At 52.4% G+C, this 22,703-nt stretch overlaps 1 protein-coding gene across 1 annotated transcript in view; it reads right to left on the bottom strand.

Annotated features, from left to right (window-relative positions):
* The window catches only part of MYO7B (myosin VIIB), a 73,307-nt gene that overhangs the window by 35,599 nt on the left and 15,005 nt on the right, over positions 1-22,703 (bottom strand). The window contains exons 5-18 of the mRNA XM_029934770.1: positions 22,276-22,397; positions 18,928-19,070; positions 18,139-18,252; positions 16,508-16,661; positions 14,344-14,420; positions 13,171-13,290; positions 12,727-12,869; positions 10,584-10,794; positions 9,743-9,878; positions 7,659-7,822; positions 5,473-5,610; positions 3,475-3,627; positions 2,715-2,813; positions 897-991 (exon numbers count right to left, since the gene is read on the bottom strand). Of these exons, the coding sequence (XP_029790630.1) occupies positions 897-991; positions 2,715-2,813; positions 3,475-3,627; positions 5,473-5,610; positions 7,659-7,822; positions 9,743-9,878; positions 10,584-10,794; positions 12,727-12,869; positions 13,171-13,290; positions 14,344-14,420; positions 16,508-16,661; positions 18,139-18,252; positions 18,928-19,070; positions 22,276-22,397 (1,869 nt within the window). The remainder of the gene's footprint in view (positions 1-896; positions 992-2,714; positions 2,814-3,474; positions 3,628-5,472; positions 5,611-7,658; positions 7,823-9,742; positions 9,879-10,583; positions 10,795-12,726; positions 12,870-13,170; positions 13,291-14,343; positions 14,421-16,507; positions 16,662-18,138; positions 18,253-18,927; positions 19,071-22,275; positions 22,398-22,703) is intronic.

Genomic DNA, 22,703 nt, shown 5'->3' with positions numbered 1-22,703 from the left:
AATGTGACATTGGCAGAGGGAACAGATGCCCAGATTAATGCAACAGAATAGAGAATGCAGAAACAGACCTACAAGTATGCCCAACTGATTTTGAAACAGGTGCAAAATGAATTCATTGAAACAAGGATGGACTTTTCTTTAAAAAATTTTTTTAAACATTTATTTTTAAGAGAGACACACAGAGTGTGAGCAAAGGATGTACAGAGAGAAAGGGAGACATAGAATCAGAAGTAGGATCCAGGTTCCTAGCTGTCAGCACAGAGCCTGACACGGGGCTCGAACCCACAAACTGTGAGATCATGACCTGAACTGAAGTCAGCCGCTTAACCAACTGAGCCACCCAGGCATCCCAAGGATGACTTTTCGACGAATGATGCTGCAGCAACATCCACTGGGGGGAAAATTTAAAAAGAACCTTAGCCTCAGTCTCACACCCTATACAAGATTTAACTCAATATGAAAATGGACCTAAATGTAAACTGTAAAACTATAGAATCTTCTAGGAAAAAAGATAAGAGAAAACCTTCAGGAAGAGATCTTAGAGGTGACAGCAAAAGCAAGCTCCATGAAGAGAAATTTGATAAACAGGATTCCATCAAAACTAAAAATTTTGTTCTGCCTAGACCCTCCTAAGAGGACTTATTGAAAGACTCTACGGTGGGAGAAGATATTTGCAAACCATGCATCCTGCCAAGGACTAGTATCTAGTATATATAAAGAATTCTCCAAATCCAACAAATAATTAAATTAGAAACCAGGCAAATAACACACACAGATGTTTCACCGAAGAGGAAATATGTGTGTGTGTGTGTGTGTGTGTGTGTGTGTGTGTGGCAGATGAGCCCCTGCAAAGATGTGGGTGTGGGGGCTGGGAAGGGCTGGGGCCGGGCCACCACCTGTATTTGTAGCCTCGAAGGACTCTCTGGATGCTGACTGCCGCCTTGTCCAGCGTCTGGCTCCTCTGTGACTCCAGCACAGTGTCCTGGTTGTCCTGAGACAGAAGAGACCCCAGTATGGAGCTGCTTCCGCTCATCTCCATCCCCCACCCGGACCAGGGCCCTGTCTCCAGAAGAGTCTCCCAGACTTTTCCCATATGTGATCCCAGGAAGGCAAGCAGGGGAAGGGGCCCTCAAACAGATCTGTGGCTCACAGACAGCAGCTACAACTACACCCAGTCCCCAGTCCAAGAACTTCTCATTTCAGCTCTTTTTTCCTGTTAATTCAATCGGGCACATTTCATTTCTGCTCTGGAGAACCCATGAAGGGGTGAAAAAGCTTCCCCAAATTCATGTGATATCTCACCCAACATGTGTTACAGCCTCATCCTTATTTCCACATAAACACGTTTCCCCCAGCCTATGAGTAGGACTCCAAGTGAGTAGATGAGCCTTATTCTCCCTTGAGCTGTGACTGTGTCTGGCCAGCCTTTGTGTTTCACCTGGATCCCTGTGCCCTTGGGCTTGCTGTCCTAGTCACTTCAGGGCAAAGACCGTCTGTGTGGAATAGAAAGCACTTGGCCTTTTGGTGAGCGGTAGGGAGAGGCAGGGGTTCGGTGGCCTCAGCTGCCTCCATCAGTCCTGCATCAAGCAAGTACTGAGCCTCTTCAGATGCCTGCTTGGGCACCGGGGACACAGAAATACACTAGATCCCTGACAGTGGCCTCTAGGAGCAGCCAGGGAGGGGTGGGCATCTCCTCCTCTGTCCTCCAGCAACTGCGCACACTGGCCACACCGCTGTGGCCCTCGACGTCTGTCCCAGCTTCCGGGACAGCACACTGGGACTTGCCCAATGTCTTCTCTCTGCCTGCCTCACTTCCCCAATGGAATCTGAAGCCCCTCTGTGTCTTCTCTGTTGTCTAAGCCCCAGAGCCCCAGAACCTGGCTAATGCATGGACAGACAAGCAGACCGACAGACAAGTGGGTCAGAGTCTAGAGGTCCCTATGGGGACAGATGAAGATGGGTGGGCAGGTCCCATGGGGAAAGGGGAGGGAATGGGGACTTTGGAAGGGGTGGAGGGGATGGGGTGGAGCTTGGGAGGGCTCGTACACTCATCTTCTCTTCTTCCTCTTTCTCTCTTTGCTCACCCACTATAGCTTACAAGGATCTCTCCTCAGCGGCTCTTTGGCCCAACTTGCAGTCCTAGAGGGCCTGAAGGCTATGGCTGTTAGCCACAAGCTGTCTCCGTGTGACCTCGGGCCTCGCTGTAAGTTGGGGGGATGGAAGTGGGAAGTGCTGCTTGCACAGGCCTGCCCAAGGGCAAGCTCTTCTATGTGTATGGCGGGGAGGGGGGGGGGTGTCAGCACAGACTCCTTCCACTGAAGTGCTGGCTCTCCAGGGTTCTAAAGACACAGAGTTTCCTCAGGTCAGGCTTTAGACTGTGGCTCCCAGCATGGAGAAGGACGCCTTTCCAAGGAACCATGGGAGCCTACCTGAGCTCCTGCTTGCTTCTGCCTGGTGGCCTGGGGCAGTTCTTCTTTCTCCTTGGGTCTTGTCTTAGATGCCCTGCTCTGAGAAGCCTCCTGGACTTCTGCAGGCCAGGCTGAGCTCTCCCCATGCTCCCTTGCCTCTGCCCCCCAGCACAGCTTTCTACCACAGGGGTGCCTCAGGGCAGAAGCCAGGCCCAGAGCAGGCTCCCATGGCACTGGCTCAGGGCGGGCATAAGACCAATCCCATAGGCTCCAGGAGGCTGAGGACCAGAATGTTCAGGGGCTCACCTTTAGGAAAATTTTGGTCTTTCCCACTTTCCACTCTTGGTCTGTCCCCAGCCATGTTTTGGCAATGCTCAGGGCCATCTGGCGAGCCTTGTCTCGAAGCTGCCAGGGAGAAAACAGGAGTGTTGGTGGTTTAGGAGCAGCCCCCCTCCCCCCAGGTGGGAGGATGAGGGCCCCTCCACTAAGGCTTTCTGGGATTGGAGTCTTCCTCCTCCTCCTGGCCTTCGCTGTCAGTGTTGCTTGGCCAGGACACAGGCTCAAGGTACTTCTGAACACGGATGGGGCCGAGGGGACAGTGCAGGGCTGGGAGCCTCGGGCCACCACGCCTGAGGCTTCAGGGTGGCTGTTGAGCACTTGGACAGCTCAATGTGCAGGATGGCTGAGCGTCTGAGGAAGGACGGGAAGGATCTTTTGCCCCCAACAGCAACCCAGGCATGAGATCACCTGGCCAGTGTTTGCTTTAAACTGCAGACGCCTCCTAGCACCAACATTTCAGCCACAGGCCACATCCAGTGAGTGTGCCCCAGTGTGAGCCAGGCCCCCCTCCCCCACTTCCAGGGTACCCAGGGAGTGAGAGATGGGGGCTGGAGGAGATGAGAAGGAAGGAACAGGGGTCCTTTCAAAGCTTGGAGTCCTGGAAGGGGCCGTGTGGTTCAGGAGGGCAGCTGGAGAACTGGGGGCTGGGGTGCCCACAGGTGGGAGGGCGGGTCCTTCAGCCTCTCGGGGGCATGGGACCAGGCGGGGGCCAGGCGGCAGCGGGCACCTGGAAGCGCATGGCGCTGGGCAGCAGCACGCAGAACCTCTGGGAGAACTCGTTGAACGTGTACCGGATGGGGAAGCCCGACTTTCGGATGCGCACTGTCTGCATCATGCCTGAGTAGCGCAGCTGCCGGATGCACAGCTCGCGGTCAAAGAGCTGCAGGAGCACAGGTGGGAGGCTTGCTTGTGGTCAGTGCACCTGCCGAGCGGCCCTCCCAACAACCCTGCTGTTCCCAGATTCGAGAGAACTCCACAGTGCTTGCCTTAAGGAGGTGTTTGCTTTAAGCTGCAGAGGCCTATTTTGAAGAGAGGACTTTGGACCCAAGTCACTGAAGAGTCCCGAAAGTATTTCCAAGCAGATACAAGTCAGAAGTCTACAAACTGTGACTTCCACAAGAACACTAAATACTTCCCTCATTCTCCGATATGCCAAGTACTATGAATATAAAAGTTATTTGCCTATGTCATGTTTAAAATGTTTGTAAATGCCCCACAACAATGCTCCTAAAGGACACTTTCCTCCTGGCCTTGCCTGGGTTGGGTGGGTGCCCTCCTGCCTCCCACACTCTCTTGGAATGAAGAAGTACCTTTCCTACCTAGAGTCAGAAAATATTGTAGCCAACTTAGTCTCTCTCCTCAAGAGGTGAGCTGATAGGTATTGGGACATGAGGCTTTGAGCATGGGAATGGAGTCTTAGGCCACGGCCCCAGACTCTGCATGGCTTAGCCTTGAGAGAGAGAGCGCCCCTCACCTCCCAGCCAGGAGTGTGTGGGGACCAAGGGCACACCCTGGAATCTGGCAAGCCAACCAGCAGGCTGTTACCTACCTGGAAGGGCTGAGGGCCACAGAACCAACTGCTCGTGGGGTCCAGGGCCATGGGGCCATTAGTTTTGAGCAACTAATTGGGTCCCATTTATTGGTCATTTTCCGTGGGCTCTGTGTTTCTCATTTAATCTTTAGAACAGCCCTACATGGCAGGGGGTATTTAGCTCCAATTTAAAGATTAGGTGCTAGGGGCTCAGGGCCACACCCCTAAGTGGCTGAGCCAGGTCACCTGAGCCTGCCTGGCCTCTCAGCCTGGCCTCTCCCCCTACGCATAGCAGCCACGCATAGCAGCCACAGTCTCTGAGCGTTGTCCCAGCCAGGGCTGCCTCAGAGACAGGAGTTACCAGCCTCAGGCCCCGCCCACCTGTCCCTCAGCACTGGAAGGGGGGCGGGGGGATGGTGAGGGCAGAGGGCCTCTGGTAGCACAGTTATTATCCAACATACAGGTGCTGTGCCTATAAGTAGGATACCTTCTGGATTTCCAAGGCAGTCCTAATTTCACATAATTTTATTCTCTTCCAAAAATATACTTCATTTAATGTAATATTAATTTTTCCCCTTATAAGATTTTTTTGAGTCATTTAATCTCCTTTTAGATGGCATCTCCCAGTTTGTGGAGCCCTGTATTTCAGCCTCTGGGTGGGATTCCCAATCCCACAGGTCTGAAACTCCTGGGCCGCAGGCTCCTACCCTGCACATGTGCGGATAAAGCCACCCTCCAAAGAGCTGCTTAGCCTCAGGCCTTGGTGACCAGCAGCTAGCCAGCCTCTAACAACCCAGTACTGGCTGCTGCCCCTTACCAAGCAGGGTTTGCACATGCTGATGTGTCCAAAACATCATGTATAGGCCTTGCTACTCCCACAGGCGGACAGGATTCTAACTTTACAGAAGACAAAATGGGCTCAGAGAAGCAGAGCACCTGACCAAGTGCACACAGCCAGTGAATGTCAGGCCAGAGCCAGCAGATGTCTGGGTCACCTGAAGCCTTGCCAGTCACTGACCTTAGAATGGCCTGGACCGGTCACCTTGCCTCAGTGTCCCCATCTGTAAAATGGGGACAGATAGCTCTAATGCTGGCCAGCCCCTGGGGAAGGAGTGACATGACTGTAGATGCCATGAGACAAATCAGTAGGCGCCCCCTCCCTCCTCGTGTGTGTCCCCAGCACCCCCTCATTACCAGCGGCTTCTTGTACTCATTGGGTTTGATGCAGCGGATGAAGTAGGGCTGGCAGCCAGTCAGGATTTTCATCAGCTGGTCCAGGGACTTCTTGAACTGGCCTGCCAGGGTGGAGGGCTGCTTGCTGGAGTCTGTGGACTGCAGACAGAAGCACAGGTACAAGCAGGGAGCTGAGGAGCTTGCCCTGGGGCGTGGCTGACCCGGGTGAGGGCTTCGGCCAATGTCACAGACAGGCAGGGCAGCCTTCCTTCAGGCCCTCGCTCACTGGCCCACCACGGGCTCTGAGGAGCAAGGCAGGGCAAGGCATCCTGCCTAGAGGTGGGGTCCCCCCCTCCGTGGGGTGTGCAAGGTGACACATGAGAATGGGAAAGAACGTGAGAACTGACGACATTCCCCTTTGACCTCATCCTTCTACATTTTAAGGTTTTGTATCAGGTTTGTTTTTAAAATATGTTTTATACTGTGCATTGTAAGCATTGCAGTAAATGCAAATAGTTTTTAAATAAGCGTATCACAATTACGAACACAGGAGACAAGCCCACGTGTGTGGTTTGTGCAGCGCTGACATTGGGCGATGCTCCTCAATCAAACCCTTTCCAAGTCAAACACAGCTGAACAAAGGCAGGTACTGCCAGATGGCAGCAGTTGGAGACCCGTGTCTTTAACACTTTTGCGAAGAGAACACCATCACTAACAGCTTATAGGAACGATGGGCAGCATTTTGCTGTCTGTCATCCATGTTTGTAAAATAACGTGTATTTCCCTCCATTGTCACCCTGTTCCGTGAAATCCCTGGGGCATGCTCTGGGTGCCCCACAGGGCCAGGACAAGTATATACTCCCCTCGGCTGTGGAGGGTTTAGCCTGACTCAGTGATGCAGAGGGTCTGGGCCAGTCCCACCTAGTTCCAGATGTGGGCAATTCCTGCACAGTCTCAAGGCTCCCGGGTGTCTCCCTGGGCACTGAGGTCTCAGGAGAGTCCTCCTACAGAGGTTAGAGTGGGGCCTGATGGGAGGTCAAGGGCACCTCAGTGTGGCCAGAGAGGAATGCAAGGCACAGAGGGTAAATGCCTCTGCCTACACCCCAAGTTCCCAAGCCACTCAGCTGGCCCATGTCCCTGCCTCATGGTGGGTGAGTTCCTCATTAGAAGGTTCATGGACCTTTTCTGGAACAGGCACTCTTAAGGAGTGTAGGCGTGGCAAGGAGTGGGTAGGCAGACCCTCACCCTGCCAGGAAATTCTAGGCTGCCCTAAGGAGCACTGGGGGCTCTCTGCTGCCCACCTCCCTGGCCAGCAGCCCTTAGTGCTGCCCCTGCCACACCGCACACCTCATGCCACACACACACACACACACACACACACACACACATACCATGTACATACCATACACACACTACACATACCACACTCCCTATAACAATGCACATACCACACATGCACTCCATATGTACCACACACACCACACACCCCATGCCACACACACACACACACATACATCACATACATACTATACACACACCACACATACCACATGCCCTATAACAATACACATGCCACACACACACTCCATACATGCCACACACACCACACACACCCATAGTACACACATAGCACACACACACCATATACCATATTACACACACAATCTACATATCCTGCACACACCACACACACCCCTACCCCATGCCACATGCATATATCACACATACATACCATAGGACACACACACCCCACACATTCCACACATCCTTGTATATATACCACACCCCACATACATCACACAAAACACATTCCACACACCCCACACCACACACACATACCAAATAACCACACATACTACACACACCACACACACTCCTCAGAGACACCACACAACAGACACACACACACACACACCACAATACACACATAGTGCACACACCCAACACACACACAGAGACCAATCTAGAAACATTATATCCACAGCAGCGGATGTGCCCCCACCAGACCACACGCCCGGAAGCAGGCCCCTCCTTGTGATCCTGTCCCCTTACCGCCGCCGCTCACAGCACCTCTCCCCTGGTTCTCACTCACTTCTGGGCCCTGACTGAGCAGCTGAGACCTAGGTGATGGGTGTCTCCGTCTGACCCCAGATGCCCTAGGGGCTGAGAGACCCAGGAGGCACTGGCAGCCCCCCCCCCCAAACCACCTTGAAGAGCCGGCTCCCTGACTTGGCTGAGATGATGGTCCCGTGGCCCCTCTTGGTCTCTGCTGACTCCAGCTTGAAAATCTCCTTCAGGAACGTGTTTTCGGAGGAGTAGACCAGGGAGAGGATGTCTGTGCTCAACACGTCTCGGTTCTTTTCCAGGAAGCCTGTGGGGAAGGAAAGCCCACCTGCCAGCCCCGTTCGGCCATGCCATGGATCCGCCGGGGAAGGGGAGGGCAATGGGTAGGGGCTCTGGGCACACCGGGAAGCCTGGAGGGGCCCCTGCTGAAGCCGCACTCTCCATGCCTCCCTTGTCCTCCCTGCCCAGCCAGCAGAGCCCCCCTGTCACTGAGCTTGCACTCATTTCTGCCCAATGTGTCACATCTACATCTAAACCCTCCACCCCCACCCCTGCCATCTCCTGAACCATCCCTTCTAACACAGCACACCGCAATGTCCTCCGCCCCGCCCTTCCCTGCTCAGGACCCGGGCTGTCTGCCCCAAAGCTTCCTCTGCTGTCCTGCCAACACAGAGCTCCTTCTTCATCTCCCGGGGCTCCTGGGGCCCTGTACTACACTGGCACCAAGTCACCCTCAGAGCCCCCAGCTCTCCCACACCGCCAGCCTCCACCGGCTGTTCCTGCACACTCTTCCCTCCTCAGGCACCCATGCAGTGCCAGCTCATTCCTCAAGATCAGCTCAAGAATGTGGTCTATTCCAGGAGGCTCCCAGAGCCCTCCCCAGGGCTCCGTTGGCCTCCGTGCAGCCTTCCTCATGGGCTCCACTGCTCAGTGCACGGGCAGTTCAAGGACTTTCCACTCCTTCACCAGCCACGCCCCCCCCACCGGGTGCACTGTGAACCAGAGTGACCCCGTTGCTTCAACACCCCCAGCCCTAGCTGTCACTGTAACTCCCGGGTGTACCCTGGAACTGACCAGCAGCCAGTGCAGACTATGTATGCGTCCCTTCGGGATACAGTTTAGATTTCCCTGCAGGGAGATGTCTGAGGGCTCTCCTCAGGGCTCTGGCCCACTACCTGTCCGGGTGACATTGGGCAAGTCTGACTCAAGCAGCTACTTATTCATATAAAGGAGCTAAAAGAAGGAAAGAAGGAAAAGGAGATTGTGAACAAGCCTCCTGCCCCCACCACGAAGTCCTGAACATCTGGCAGCCTCGTAATGCCTCGGGAGCTTGCAGCCTAAAGGGGACAGCTGCCCTCACCCTGGAGCCCAGAGGCTCCAGCCGGCCAGTCTGTTTGGGTGTGAAGCCAGCGAGGTGTGGCAGCTACCTGCTCTTCCTGGGAGCCCCAAATGGAAGGAGGAAAGGAAGTCATACTGCTGTGTCTTGTGGGTTCCAAGGATGGGGCTGATTAGGAGGCCCTGAGGCCACCTCTCCCTCCTCACCAGGTGTTTAAACTGGACAGGTCTCTAGACTGAATGTGTGCCCTTAGGGTGTGTGTGCACGGGCACTAGTGGGGCAGGGGCAGATAGAGAGGGAGACACAGAACCGGAAGCAGGCTCCTGGCTCTGAGCTGTCAGCACAGAGCCCAACGTGGAGCTTGAACTCACAGTGAGATTCTGACCTGAGCCAAAGTCAGATGCTTAATGGACTGAGCTATCCAGGCGCCTCTGACAGAAGAGGGTTTAGGAACCAAGCAATCCTATGATCGCTAAGGTGGACCTCAGGGCCCGGAGCCCCCAGCTCCTCCACCAGCCCTGCTCTGGGGTCCTGGAAGGTCCTCCAACCTGAAGCCTAAGAATCCAGAAATTAAGGAGGGGCAGTGTTATGGGCTGAGTTACATCCCCCCCAACCTCCCAGTCCACACATTGAAGCCCTAACCCCAGCACTTCAGAATGCTAGTATATGTGGAGATGGGCCCTTTACAGAGGAGATTATGTTAAAATGAGGTTATTAGGTGACCCCTATCCAGTATGACCGGTGCTGACAATCCATGCATGGTCCATTCCATTCCCGTTGTCCCATGGCTAGCTTTGCAGAATGACCTTGCCCTCTCAGCCTTCTTCCCACAGCTCCCCCAGAATGATCTGGATCTGGAAGGGAAGGGAAGGGGTGAGGAGCTGCGCCTACCTTCTGTCTGGTAGTACACGTTGCCCGCAAAGTGGACAATGCCAAATCTGGCATCCTCAATGTGTCTGGGCTGCAGGTAGGCCTTGTTGTTGGTGTGCACACTGTTCAGTTTCTGCAGCATGGTGGTGTCTGTTCCCTGGAAGAATGCATGTGCCCCATGGGCTGACGTCCCACAGTCCTGCCACGCACAGGGTCATCGCTGGTGCAGCCCCAGGCCTCCGGGGCTCCCTCACTGGGTAGAGCAGCTCGGCTCAGAACAACTCAGGACCCTTCTAACAGCCGGGGAAACTGCTGCTCAGGGCTGGGTGACTAGTCACTGTGAGTGAGGGCCGAGCTGGGAGCAGAGACCGGGTCTGCTGACCCCCACCACCATTCTCCGGCACCACCCTTCCCTACAGTTGTCCAGGTACCCTGGCTCTGGCTTCACCCTTCTCTGGACCCAGACTGCTTGAAAAGTCTAGGGACTTCCCTAGGACAGGCAGAGTGCCTTGAGGGTGAAAAGGCAAGCATTTCCATCTCTCACCCCCTCTCCAGTGCAGCCCTAGGCCCACAGGTGCTTAGGAAGCCCCTCTTGGGGGTGAGTTCTTAGGTGTGAATAAACAGTGACCGTGACCTCATGCTGCTGGAAAGGAGAGTGAGGTTGGAGTCAGAAGACCTTCCTGTAGGAGGTGGGCTTTGCAAGAGAGGAGGTTGCCAAAGCTGGGGCTGGGCTGCTGATGCCTGGCAGAGGTTTCGGCAACCCCGGGGACCCATGGGCCACCCCAGGGGAGTTTCCTCACCTCGAGGGTGAGACCCACGAGTGGGGCTCTCCACCGGAGGGTGGGTGGGCTCAGGGACACACCTGTGGGAAGCGGCTCTCTTCGTCCAGGAGGGAGATGATGCTCATGGGCTTGAGGGCCAGCAGATCCAGGACGGGCCGATTGTCATCATAGTGGATGTAGTCCCAGGCGATGTTCTCTGAGAGGTACTCCTCCTGCTCCATGGTGAACACATGCTGCACGAAGAACTGCTGCAGGTGCTCGTTGGCAAAATTGATGCAGAGCTGCTCAAAGCTGTGTGTGGGGGGGAGGCGCCCAGAGGGGACCACAGTGAGCTTGTCCCTGTGATTGCTGGCGGAAGCTGTGGGGTCACCGGCCGCTTGCACCCAGCTGTGCACACATGCCCACGGGTGCTTACCCCCATGCACACATTCACACCATTGCATCCCTTCCCCCTTCTCTCTGCCCCTGCCATCATCACCTCCTCCAGCCCATGGCAAACAGACCTAGAGACTGTCATCAAGAGACAATCCTTAGGGGACCCAGTGTCCTGTAGCATTCCCAGCCCTAGGGGCAAGAGGCTTCTGGAGACCCCGTAGTGAGTGCTGGGCTCCTCCGCACCAGCCAGACATACTCTTATTCTCCCTCCATCCTCTGGCTACTCTTCCTACTGGCTTCCCATCTCCGAATGGCCCCTCCACTCATCACCCCTAGCTGGAGTCACAAACCAAGGAGTCACACTGATACCTCTCCCTCTTTCCTTCCCAGTTCCAACTGGCTGCTGGAGTCTGGCCCTGCTCTCTCCGATACAGCCCTCCCACCTGCAGGCTGTGTGCAGGCCCCCTCCTCCACTATCCAGAGCACAGCCCCTCTGGCTCCACATGCCACACCACTCAGTGGGCTCTCTGGCCAGGTCGCCCACTGTCCCTACTTACAATCCTCCCAGGTTTCCCGCTCTTTTCAGATCCCCAAAGACAAAGAAACAGTGCAAAGTCTTCGTGCATCTGCTGGAATAGCCGGACTCCTTGCTGCGGCTCTGAGGCCCCTACTTTTCCCTGCCCGAGTGGCACATATTCGCTGCCTCCCTCCTCTCCTTCCTCATTACTGGGCTCCTTCTGTTCATCCCTTGGGGGTCTCATGTAGGCCTTTCTTACTCCAGATGGGTTGTCAACTTATGCAAAACCTCATCATTCCTGAGACTGGTGGTTCAACGTCTGGTAACGCAGGAGGTGAGGGGACAGGTCTGCTATGTGCCCCACTCCCAGCACGCCACCTGGAGAGTGCTAGGTGGCCACCTGCAGGAAGTGACTGCAGGCCTGCCACAGACCCTCAGGGAGGGGCCCCTGCATAAATGACCGGACCCCCCAGAACCATCTCTCAGGGAGCCAAGGTGCTTGGTCTGCTCAGTTCTCACTCTTGGGGACAGAAATAGATGATCTGAATCACACTTGAGTTTCCTGTGCCTTAGCGCTGCCATTGCACTGGGCTCAGCCAGCTCTGCCCACACCGGGTGCACTAGGCAGACCCGTGCCCTGCCCACACCACTGGTCCTGGGGAGGCTGCAATCCAGAGTGCTCCTGCTTGCTTGTCCTCATTTTCCTCCTCTGACATCCTCTGGTCCCTCAACAGCACCCCAGGGCATACCTTGATTCACCTGAGTCCCCTGCCTGCCTCCCTTCAGTGCCATGTCACCCCCTTCCGTGGCCTTCATAACAGTCACAGCTAGGCGTCACTTTTCTGACCTGCCTCTTGCCTCCAGTTTGTGGGCCTTGCGTCTGGGGTGCTGAGACACTGGGACACAGGGTCAGAGGCATTACCCTTGCCAAACTTGAAAGTCAGGGACGGTTACAAATCCTCTACCTTCCTTCTCCCATTATTAGTAGGATGTCCCACGTAAAGATGCAGCTGAATCAGGGCTAGTGATGTCCAAGTTCACCCTCGCCTCATGTGATAGCTCACTTTAGTTCATTAGGAGAGCAGATGGCTCAAGGCAGGCAACAAATGCAGGGCTTCAGCCTGCTCTTGGGGGATGCGTTGAGCCATGTGGCCTTCTCTAGATGTGGGGGGCGGGGGCTGGGAAAGGAGCACAGACCATCTCATGGCAGACATGTTCAGGCCTGCAGAGCAGTCTCACAGGGAGGAGTGGTTAACCCTCAGCTGCTCAGCTAGCCAGGAGCTAAGCTTGCCTCCCATTCTCTGAAAGCAGGTGATCTGAGATCTTCATACCTATTGTTCTGGAAATTTTCAAAGCCAAATATGTCCAGGAGGCCGATGGACCTTCGCACATTTTTGGGGTCCTGGGTAGGCAGGGTGAAAATGGCAGCATTGATTTTCTTGACAATCCACAGGAAGAGGTGGCTGTAGATGCCCTGAGGAGACAAGGGGTAAAGCCCACAGGCTTTGAAGCACAGGAGGAAGGCTGGCCCTCATCCCTAAGTCCACCCACAAAGGCTGCACCTACACAGGATCTCCTGGACCTACTGAGGGTGCTATCCCTACCTTATAGGCAAAGAACCGAAGCCCAAAGAGGTTAGGAAGCCACAGTCACCAGGCGGATGACTGGCAGTCAGGGCCAGCCCAGCCATCTCTGTTCTTTCCTGCTGTCCACCAGCAGGGCAAGGAGCCAAGTTCAACACAGACACGTGGGCCCCTTCTCCCACGGCTTCATACCTTGACAAAAGCGTCCCTCCGGTCGGCAGCCTGGCTGATGTTCAGGGGCCTGGTGACAAACTCCCCTCGGATGATGATGGAATGCTTGATCAGACAGTCCCGGAGGGCCTGGTGTTTCACCTAGAAAGGCGGGCAAGGCCTGGCGTCATGGATATCAGGGCTGGGCCTGGCTCCGTGGCTCTGACCTATCTCTGCCGAGTCTTGTTCTCTCTTGTGACCAAACATCCTATGCCCCAGGCTGGAGGGTGGGAGAGGCCTGTGAGGCCCTGTAGGAGGCCAGGCCTGATGGAGGCCCCGAGTCAGGGTCCTGGACAGGCCCAGGTCCAGCAGCAGTCTAAATACTGGGGAGCTAGAGTGTTCGGGAAGGACGCACAAGCTGAATGGGTCCTTGGCATGTTGGCTACTTGGTTTACCGGCTGTGTGGTGGTCCCCTAGGGGCTGAGGAAGGGGCTGGTGCTATAAGCAGATCTCGGAAAACAATGGGCAGGGAGGGCTCTGAGGCCAGATGACTGGCATCTGAGTACCCCCCAACTAAAGCCATCCTGCCTTGGGGGTCAGGGCCTAAGAGAACAGGAGGATTCTGGGTGTACCAGTCCCTCTGACCAGGCAGGGAAGACTGAGCCAGCGAGAGCCCAAAGTTTCTAAACACGCTAGACCAAACAAATAAAGAACAGTAGCCGCAAAATATGATGTCTTTGCTTGCTTCTGAGTCTATTAATTTCCCACCAGAATTGTCAGTGGGGGACATTATAATGTTCCCAGGGCAAAGATGTCTCTCTACCCAGTGCCTGCCATTCTTCCTCCAGTGAGGCTTCACTTTCCCAGAAGAGCACAGCTCTGGAAGGTAGGGAAGGGAGGCAGGGAATGTCCACTGTAAGGGCACTGAGCTATGTGACTGCGTGGGGAGATCTTGGGGACTGGGTGGGGTAGGGAGTGAGGATGGTGAGTGAAGACCACTGAAAAGCAGGGGGCACATGGGGAAGAGGAAGAAATGTGTGTTAGAGCTGGACTATCATTTCATTGCTTTGTTAAAGATCAGCTCATCTGCTTCCCACCCCTGTGCCTGCAGTGCCAGATGGGTTCTGGGGGTGAACTGGGAGTCTGGGAGAGGAGTTGGGGGAAATGGGGCTGTGAGCCCAGAAATGAAGCTGGCAGACATGATGGCCAGGCTACCTCCAGTAACTTCAGCACGATAGGAAAAGCAGGTGTCTCCATCACATCAGAGGAATCCAGGTTCTCAAACACTGCAGCTGTGGAGAGAAGCAATAACCCCAAGTGGCAAGGCAGTTGAAGTGATGGAACAGAGTCCCAGTAGGGCCTGGGGCCTGGGGCAGCCCTAGATCCACCTATTAGAGGCAACTCTTCCTGGATGTGGGGCACTGACTCTCCCAGAGCCTCTCTATGGGAGCCAGTGTTTCTGGTCATTACCAGCCCCTTAGCTGTGAAGGAGCATAACAGACTACTTCCCCCTCCACTCAGCAATCTTAGCCCTGGGTCAAAGTGAAGTTTGAAGAAATGAAGACTTAACTGAGGGGAGAAGACTGGTGCTGGTGTGGACAGGATGGGGTCTACTAAAGAAAAAGATGAGCCATTGCCCCCTTTCAATCCACTCTGCTGTCAATGGAAATCTAAGAATTCGTTTATTCATCCAGTCCAATAAGCAGACATTAATAGAGTGTAACTATAAGCCAGGTCTAGTCCTATTGCAGGAGTCTCCCAACCGGCCCCTCTAGCTCAATCCCCTTCTCTGAAGCAACCTCCACCTCGGTCAGGGCTGTGAGAGGGACGAAGGGAGGAAGTGAGTATTGTTTCTAAATATATAGATTATCTCTTTTTTAAATTTGAAAAAATTATAAAGTAAAGCATTCAGATAAAAAAGTGTATAGAACCTCAAGGTGTGCTATAATAAATGATGATTAAGCCAACACTGTGTAACCACTGCTACTGCCAAGATACAGAGTCTGGCCAACATCTGAAGCCCTCTTGGTCCTTTCCTGCTAAGACCGTGTTCCTCCCCATTCACTAATGGAAATGACTTCCTTGCTTCCCATGATCCTTTCACTATCTACATAGGAATCCCTAAACAGCTTTTAATTTCACTTGTTTTTAAATTTTGTTAAGTGTGATCTAACCGAATGTCTGATCTGCAAGACCTGCATTCTTCTGTGCCTGGTCCCCTCAACATTACATTAGTAATGCTCTTCCAGATCCTGCTGCCCACTGTGTTCATGTCAGCACCTGCCTGTCACCACAGTTTGGTGGCTAGATCACATGGACACAACAACTAGTCTCCTGGAGTAGACTTCCTTATATGGGGCGAGAGGGAGATCCAAGTTCATGTTTTCCACATGGACACCCAATTACTCTACAATGTTTGTTGAGAACTCTGACCTTACCTCACTGTTCTGTGAATTGGTATCCTTCATGAATTCTAGAACCAACCATCATTCCTTCCAATATTGCCTCTGCCCCACTCTCTCTTTTCCTTTAGTATGCTGATTAAAGTTACGCTATAGCTTCTCACTGTGTTCTTCACATCTCCTACTTTCTCTTATATATTTTCCACCTGTCTGTATCTCCATGCTGTGTTCCAACTTCTCCAGCTCACACACTCCCTCTCCATGTATATAAAACTGGATGTTAAAACCATTCATTGAGTCCTGCATTTTGGTCTTTTTTTTTTTTTATTTTAAAATTTCTACATATTTCCTCTTAAAATCTAGAATGTCACATTTTCCATTTCCAGTTTCCTGTCTAAAATGTCAAGCTTGGTTTTTTCTTTTCTTGGACATAGCAAGCATAGCTGCTTTATGGTTTGTATTCAATAATCCCAAACATCTGAAGTCTTTGTGGCTCTATTTCTATTGTCTGTTATTTCTGTTTGTTCTCACTCATAGTATCTTGTTTCCTATCTATCCCTGGCTGCATGTGAGATGCTGTGTTTGAAAAACTGTTTAAAGGAATAATTTGTAATCAAAGTTGATGCTTTTTTCCTCCAGAGAAGAACTTCCATCAGGTGCATGGAGGCACTAATGGGCCAAGTCACCCTAGTGCCCAGACCATCCAGATGCCTACAAATGGATTTGTAAGCTCATGCATGGTTTTGTTTACTCTGATTCACCCTTATCCTAAGGGGGAAGCCCTGTAGGGTCCCAGCTAAAACTGGGGGATTGATCAGAGTTCTCATCTTTGGTGGGTGTTTTCCCAGGACAGGGTTAGACTGTGTGACATTGAGAGGCTCCTGAGGTGAGAAAACCCAGAGATTTCTTCCTTCTCCAGTCCTGGTCCCTCCAGTCTTCCTCCCCAGGGGGTACAGTTTGAGTGGAAAGAGCATTACCCATGAATTCCACGTTGCCCAGATGGAGAATGGCTGCCAGCAGCTTGCTGAGGTCCCAGTTCTCTGAGTCAGAGAACATGAGAATCTTCATGGCAGAGCGCACATGGGCATAGTCTTTGGCGTCGTTGAGACTCTCACAGGAGGTGCAGTTTCCCTGCAAAATTGGACACCTCAACATTCTGGGAGCCACCCCACACCCCACCTCCTCTATCACAGGGCCAGCAAGGCAGAGATGTGTCAGGGACTCAGCCAAAGGCCCCTAGGAAGTGACACCTCATAGGCTCTAGGTGGACTCTAAGAGGCCTGCTGGGGGCTCTAGCTCAGAAGATATGCAAAAGTGCTTCCGGAGGTGGGATCGTGGCAACATGCACACAGCAGCCAGACACTGGCACTCGGAAGCTGTGTGGCCTCAGCCAAGCCATTGAGCTTCTTTGAGCATTTATTTGTCTCCCATCCACAGTAATGCCTTCCTTACCCTCTCTGGGGGATCCTGTACTTTAACACCTTCCAAAGCTCCCTGTGCACCCTGCCCTGTGCTACTTGCTGGGAATTCATAAATGGAGCCCATAAATGGCCCTGTGTGGGGCGCTGGGCATCCAAGAAAGGAGGCAGGAAGGAAATGATGGTGTCATACGCTGTCATAGGTGGTGCTGAGACCAAAGAGGGTCAGGATGACCCTCCTGGGAAGTGGGGGAAAGCTTCCTGGAGGAAGCACATGCTGTGCTCCATGCACCACAGGGAGAGGGTGGTGTAGGCAGAAAACAGCAGAGCTAGTCTGTGCAGGCGGAGCGGGGGGTGCTGGCAAGGAAGTGGGGATCACAGTGGGGAGAAGTGGAGGGATGATGGAGTCTGGAGGCACTTGGAAACCACGCCAAGGAGCCACAGGGAGCCCCTGCAGAGTCGTAGTCAGAGATGGGATCTGTCAGATTTGCACTGTGGAAGGAAGGTCTGTAGAATGGATGATGGGATGACGATTAGGGGTCAAGTGTGGTGACAGGGAGGGTGGTGGAAGAAACCACCACCAGAATCCAGGCAAGAAATGAGGAACATGAGGCAGTGAACATATGAGAGAGGGGTTAGGCAGAAGAGATTCAAGAGGTGGAACTCCTCCATCCTCTTTTCGACAAACTTGAGCCAGGTGGCTGCTCACGTCCTGCACAGTTCCAGGCAGTGGGGGTGCAGCCCAAAGAAAGAGCAAGGTCCCTGCTTTGTTGGAGTTCAAGTTCTACAGGCACCTACAAGGATGGAGTGGAATGAAATGGAGGAAGGAGAAGTACGGCTGTGACTCTGTCGCTACTGGAGGCTCTGACTGCCAGAACCAGGGAAAGCTGAGGTTTATAGGGAAGGACTAGGAGTTCAAGAGAAAATAAGGAAGCACACGGACAAGAGTAAGTCTCTGACAGTCATAAAAAACAGAAGAAGGGTAGAGTGGGGGATAGAAAAAGGGAATCCTCAATCCCTGCCTCAGGGCTCTTCTGCCTTAAACCACAGGTGTTACAGGACTCCGCCTTCCTTCCTCTTTCTCCTTTTGCTATTGGGAGGCTGGGTGGAGCTGTGCTGGCAGAGGTGGGAAGAGAGAGGTGAGGTGAGGAGGGCAGGGGCAGGGTGGAGAGGCAGGGGGTGGGGCTCACCATTGTCAGGTAGTGGTACTCAGAGGGTGTCCCAAGACTCAGCAGCTGCTTCTCTTCTGCACTCATCCCCAAGAGCATACAGTAGAAGATGTGGTAGTTCCGCTCCTCCGAGGCCTGGTGGGCAAGGCAGTCCAGAGAGCCCGATAAGCATTCCCCTGAGGCTGCCCAGCTTTGGGACTTCCTCCCACCTTCAGCCCCATCCCAGTTTCTGCTCCAACGTCTGTCTGTCAACCATATGTGGCTCTGACATTGACCTGAGGGATGTTCTGTTTGGCTTGGTAGATGTCCTCATCTTGGGCCTCCAAGGTCAGCTCTCGCCCACACCCCTGTGCGAAATGCCCTCACCACAGACTCCCCCCTCCCAGGCCTTTCCCACACCTCTACTGCTGCTCCTCCCAACACTGAGGGCATCTTGCCTGAAGTCGCTAGCCAGGGAGTGATGTCAGGATACAGATCCTTAGCTGGGGACTGGCCTGACCTTAGAATGAATTCTAGTAGAGGTGAGTAGTAGGCACCAAAGAATGTTGAATAGGATACAGATGGAAAATTCAAAACAGAAAATCCTATCACTTCTTTTTCTTGAATAGTAGGAAAGGACCATCATTACCCAATTCTAGGGGTCCTTGGCCCATCTCAGGGTAAGTACAGTGGCAGCAAATCTATGCAGGTTTGGGGAGGCCCTGGGAGGCGTGAGAGTGAGAGGCGTGAGAGGAAGCCTCCTCATCCCAACTCCCAGTCCAGGGTGGGAGGAGATTTCCCCAGGTCCAATGCAGCAGAGGGAGGCCTCACCTGCCGGCAGACCCGGGACTTCTCCAGGAGAAATTGCTCGATGCGTGCCCCCTCGATCACCCCGCTGGGGTTGAAGTGGATGTCGATATACTTCCCAAAGCGGCTTGAGTTATCATTTCGGATTGTCTTGGCATTTCCGAAGGCTGATGGCCAGAGGGTGATGCCCATGATGGGAACAGAGAGGAGGAAATTTACTTTTACTGGGATCATCTGGGAAGGCTTCTGAGAGGAGGTGGCTGATCCCAGGGCTGAAGGACGGGTAGCATTGCCCTGGAGAGCGGTGGTAGCCGCGAATATGCTGAGAGGAAGACGAAGGGCAAGGGAAGGTGCAGTGTCAATAAGCATGGGTGTGCTTGCAGAGTGGGAAATTGGCTGGAGCATAAAACGTAGAGGAAAGCAGTGGAAGACAGATGGGACTAGTTGTGCACGGAGCCTTGAATGCCAGGCTAAGATGTTTGTAATTAGTCTGCAGGTGATGGGAGAAGCAGGAAACCTTCTGAGGGAGTCTGGAAACACACTGGCATTTTGGAAAGATTGCTTGGGCTAAAGGGCAGGGGCTGGGAGGGCAAGCTTGCAGGGAGGGCAGCAATAGCTGGCAGGGACCAGGCTCAGAAGGCATTTGGATTACAGCATGGTCAAAGGTGCGTTTTATAGTTCTGTTTCTGCAAGCTTCTCTGATGTGACCCACATCTCTCTTCAAGAAAACCTGAAATAGGCTCTTTTTGGTAGAAATTAGCAAGCCAATTATACAATGTATATGGAAAGAAAAAGTACCCACAGTGGCCACGTTTGCAATAGAAAAATAACACCAGAGGACGTGTGCTACCTGATGGAAAACCTGACTAAGCTACAGAGCCCAAGACAGCGTGGTATTGGTGAAAGGATGGTGAAAGAGAGAATAGAACAGAACAGAGAATCCAGAAACACACATATGTATGGTCAACTGAGTTTGGACAAAGGTGCAAAGCCCACCCAATGGAGAAAGAATAGTCTTCTTGACAAATGGGGCTGAAATTCTGGGATATTTTTATGAAAGAAGAAAAGAAATGGGAGGGAAAAAATAAAAAAGGAGAAACTCGATTCAGACCTTGTATTATAGAAAAAAATGAACACAAAACAGATACAGATCTAAATGTAAAACCTAAAACTGTACCAGATCTAGAAGAAAACATAGAAGAAAATCTCTGGGTGAGGCAAAGATTTCTTAAATACAACACAGAATGCATAATCAAGAAGAGAAACAAAGATAAATGGAGCCTTATCAAAATCTAAAATGTACACCCTCTAAAAGACACTGTCAGAACAATGGACAGAGAGGCTACAGACTGGGGGAAAATATTTGCAAGATGCATATCTTATGAGGGGCTTGTATCCAGAATATATAAAGAGCTCCCAATTCATTAATAAGGAAACAATTTTTAAAATGGGCAAAAGATTTGAATACATACAGAGAAGATACATAGATAGGAAATAAGCCCATGAAAAGATGCTTACATCATTAGCCATAAGGGGCATTCAAGTTAAAACCATGAGGTGAGGGCCACCTGGGTGACTAGTCAGCTGAGCATCTGACTCTTGGTTTCTGTTCAGAATGTGATCCCAGGGTCGAGGGATCAAGCCCCACGTTGGGCCCTGTGCTGAGCATGGAGCCTGCTTGAGATTCTTTCTCTCTCTTTCTCTCTCTCTCTCTCTCTCTCTCTCTCTCTCTCAAAATAAATAAATGAACATAAAGAAAAACCCATGGTGAGATGCCATATATAAGAGTAGCAAATAACCACCCTGACAGTCCCAAGTGTTGGCGAGGATGCGGAGCAACTGGGACTCTTGTATTTTGCTGGTGGGAATGCAAGACAGCACAGCCACTCGGGAAACATTTTGGCAGTTTCTGACAAAGATCAAATGGCTCACTTACTATCTGACCCAAAGATTTTATGCTCACATGTTCCTTCAGGAGAAAACTATATGTTCACAGAAAAACCTCCAAGCAACTGTCTGTAGAAGCCTTATTCATAATCACTATAAGCTATGAACAACCCAGCTGTCCTTCCGCTGGTTGGTACACAAATAAACTGTGACACTTCTACGCAGTGTAATAAACGAGTATTGGTACAGACAACAACATGAAAAAGCCCAGATGCATCATGCTGACAAAAGTAGTCAGCCCCCAAAAAAGGCTGCAAACCTTCTGATCTCATTTTTATAACCTTCTGGAAAATAGATAAAGTGCTGACTCTCTGTGCAGTCGAAAATCTGTGTATGACATTTGACTCCCCCAAAACTTAACTACTGATAGCCTACTGTTGACTGGAAGCCTTACTGATAACACAGTCGATTAACACATACTTTGTAAGTTATATGTGTTATATACTGTATTCTGACAATAAAGGAAGCTAGAGAGAAGAAAATGTTATTGAAATCATAAGGAAGAGAAGATATATTTACAGCATTGTACAGTATTTATCCAAAAACAAGTCCACATGTATCCACAGTGGACCTGTGGATGTCAAACCCTCGTTGTTCAAGGTCAGCTGTATAGGGGAGAAAAGGAAGTCGGTGGCTGCCACGGCTGGTGTTGGGAAGAGAGGCCATGAGGAAAGTTTTGGGCTGACCATTCTCTAACAGGACTATGATGGGCATTCTGACTCAGTTTGTCAAAACTCATAAAACTATAGATGAACTTTGTATGTAAAGCATTCCTGTTATAAAGAAACAGGAGAGAACCACTGACCATGTCTGGGCACGGGCGGGTCAATATAGCACATTTCTGGGCTGCCCCCACCAGAGACTGAGCGAGGGGACACTGAGACCTGGCACTGTGCCCAGTGCAGGGCACTCATACGGGCACTTTGCTCTGAGCTCCCCCTTGGGCTAGAGAAGACAGGGGCAGCTCCACATGCAGCTAGAACCTCATCCTGCCAAACTCCACTTTCCCTTTCCCGAGTGTCCAATGGGCATTCCAGATGAGCGACATCTCCTGTCTGTTCCTGCCACCTCCTCCCTCATCTTGCACGGGGGTCACCCCTCATAGACCTCTAACAGTCTTAACACAGGCTTAGGAACTACGGCTCTCAAGCGGACACACCCAGCATTTCCCAAACAGATTTCATCCCACAGTCTTTATTTAAAAGCAATACTTGTTTCAATCCCGTGAAAAATACACTTAGTAAAAGCTTGTAAGGTCATTGGTCTTTCCTCTTCTTGCTTCCCGGTCTTTCCTGCCCTGAGGGGTCCTGAGAAGTCACTGAAAGGGTAGGCCCGTCCTGTTCTTCCCCAAGGGCACCTCCTGGCAGGAAGGTTCCAGCCTGCAGGGCTTAGGGAGGAGGGCCCATCCTGAGGGTGACTGCTTACCTTCCAGGATGGGGTTGGCCTCCAGGACCTGCTGCTCAATCCACGAATGCTGGCCGCTGATAGTGGCCAGGAACTGCAGGATGAGCTTGGTGGTCTCTGTCTTGCCTGCCCCGGACTCTCCGCTGCAAAGAGGGCACGCAGGGCATCAGCCAGGAAAACAGCCAATAAACAGTCAATAAAACAGTACCCCCAACATTTCTGCAGACCCACCACAGGCCTGCCCTCTCCCTGTGCACAAATCCCACCCCATTTTCCCTGTGGGTCTCAGCTGTCTACTTTGGATTAGTTACTGGCATGTTCGTTCATCTTCTCTGTCCTGCTTGGATGGGAGCCCCTTGCAGGCATGGGTGGATCTGGTTCATTGCAGTGTCGCCGGCCCAGTGATCAGTAGCTACTGATGAATGAACAGGGCCAGACGGCATAATGTC

This window comes from Suricata suricatta, chromosome 3, assembly GCF_006229205.1.
Source record: "Suricata suricatta isolate VVHF042 chromosome 3, meerkat_22Aug2017_6uvM2_HiC, whole genome shotgun sequence".
NCBI lineage: Eukaryota > Metazoa > Chordata > Mammalia > Carnivora > Herpestidae > Suricata > Suricata suricatta.
The sequence above is the reverse complement of the archived record's forward strand: the minus strand, read 5'-3'. Positions and strand labels throughout refer to the sequence as shown.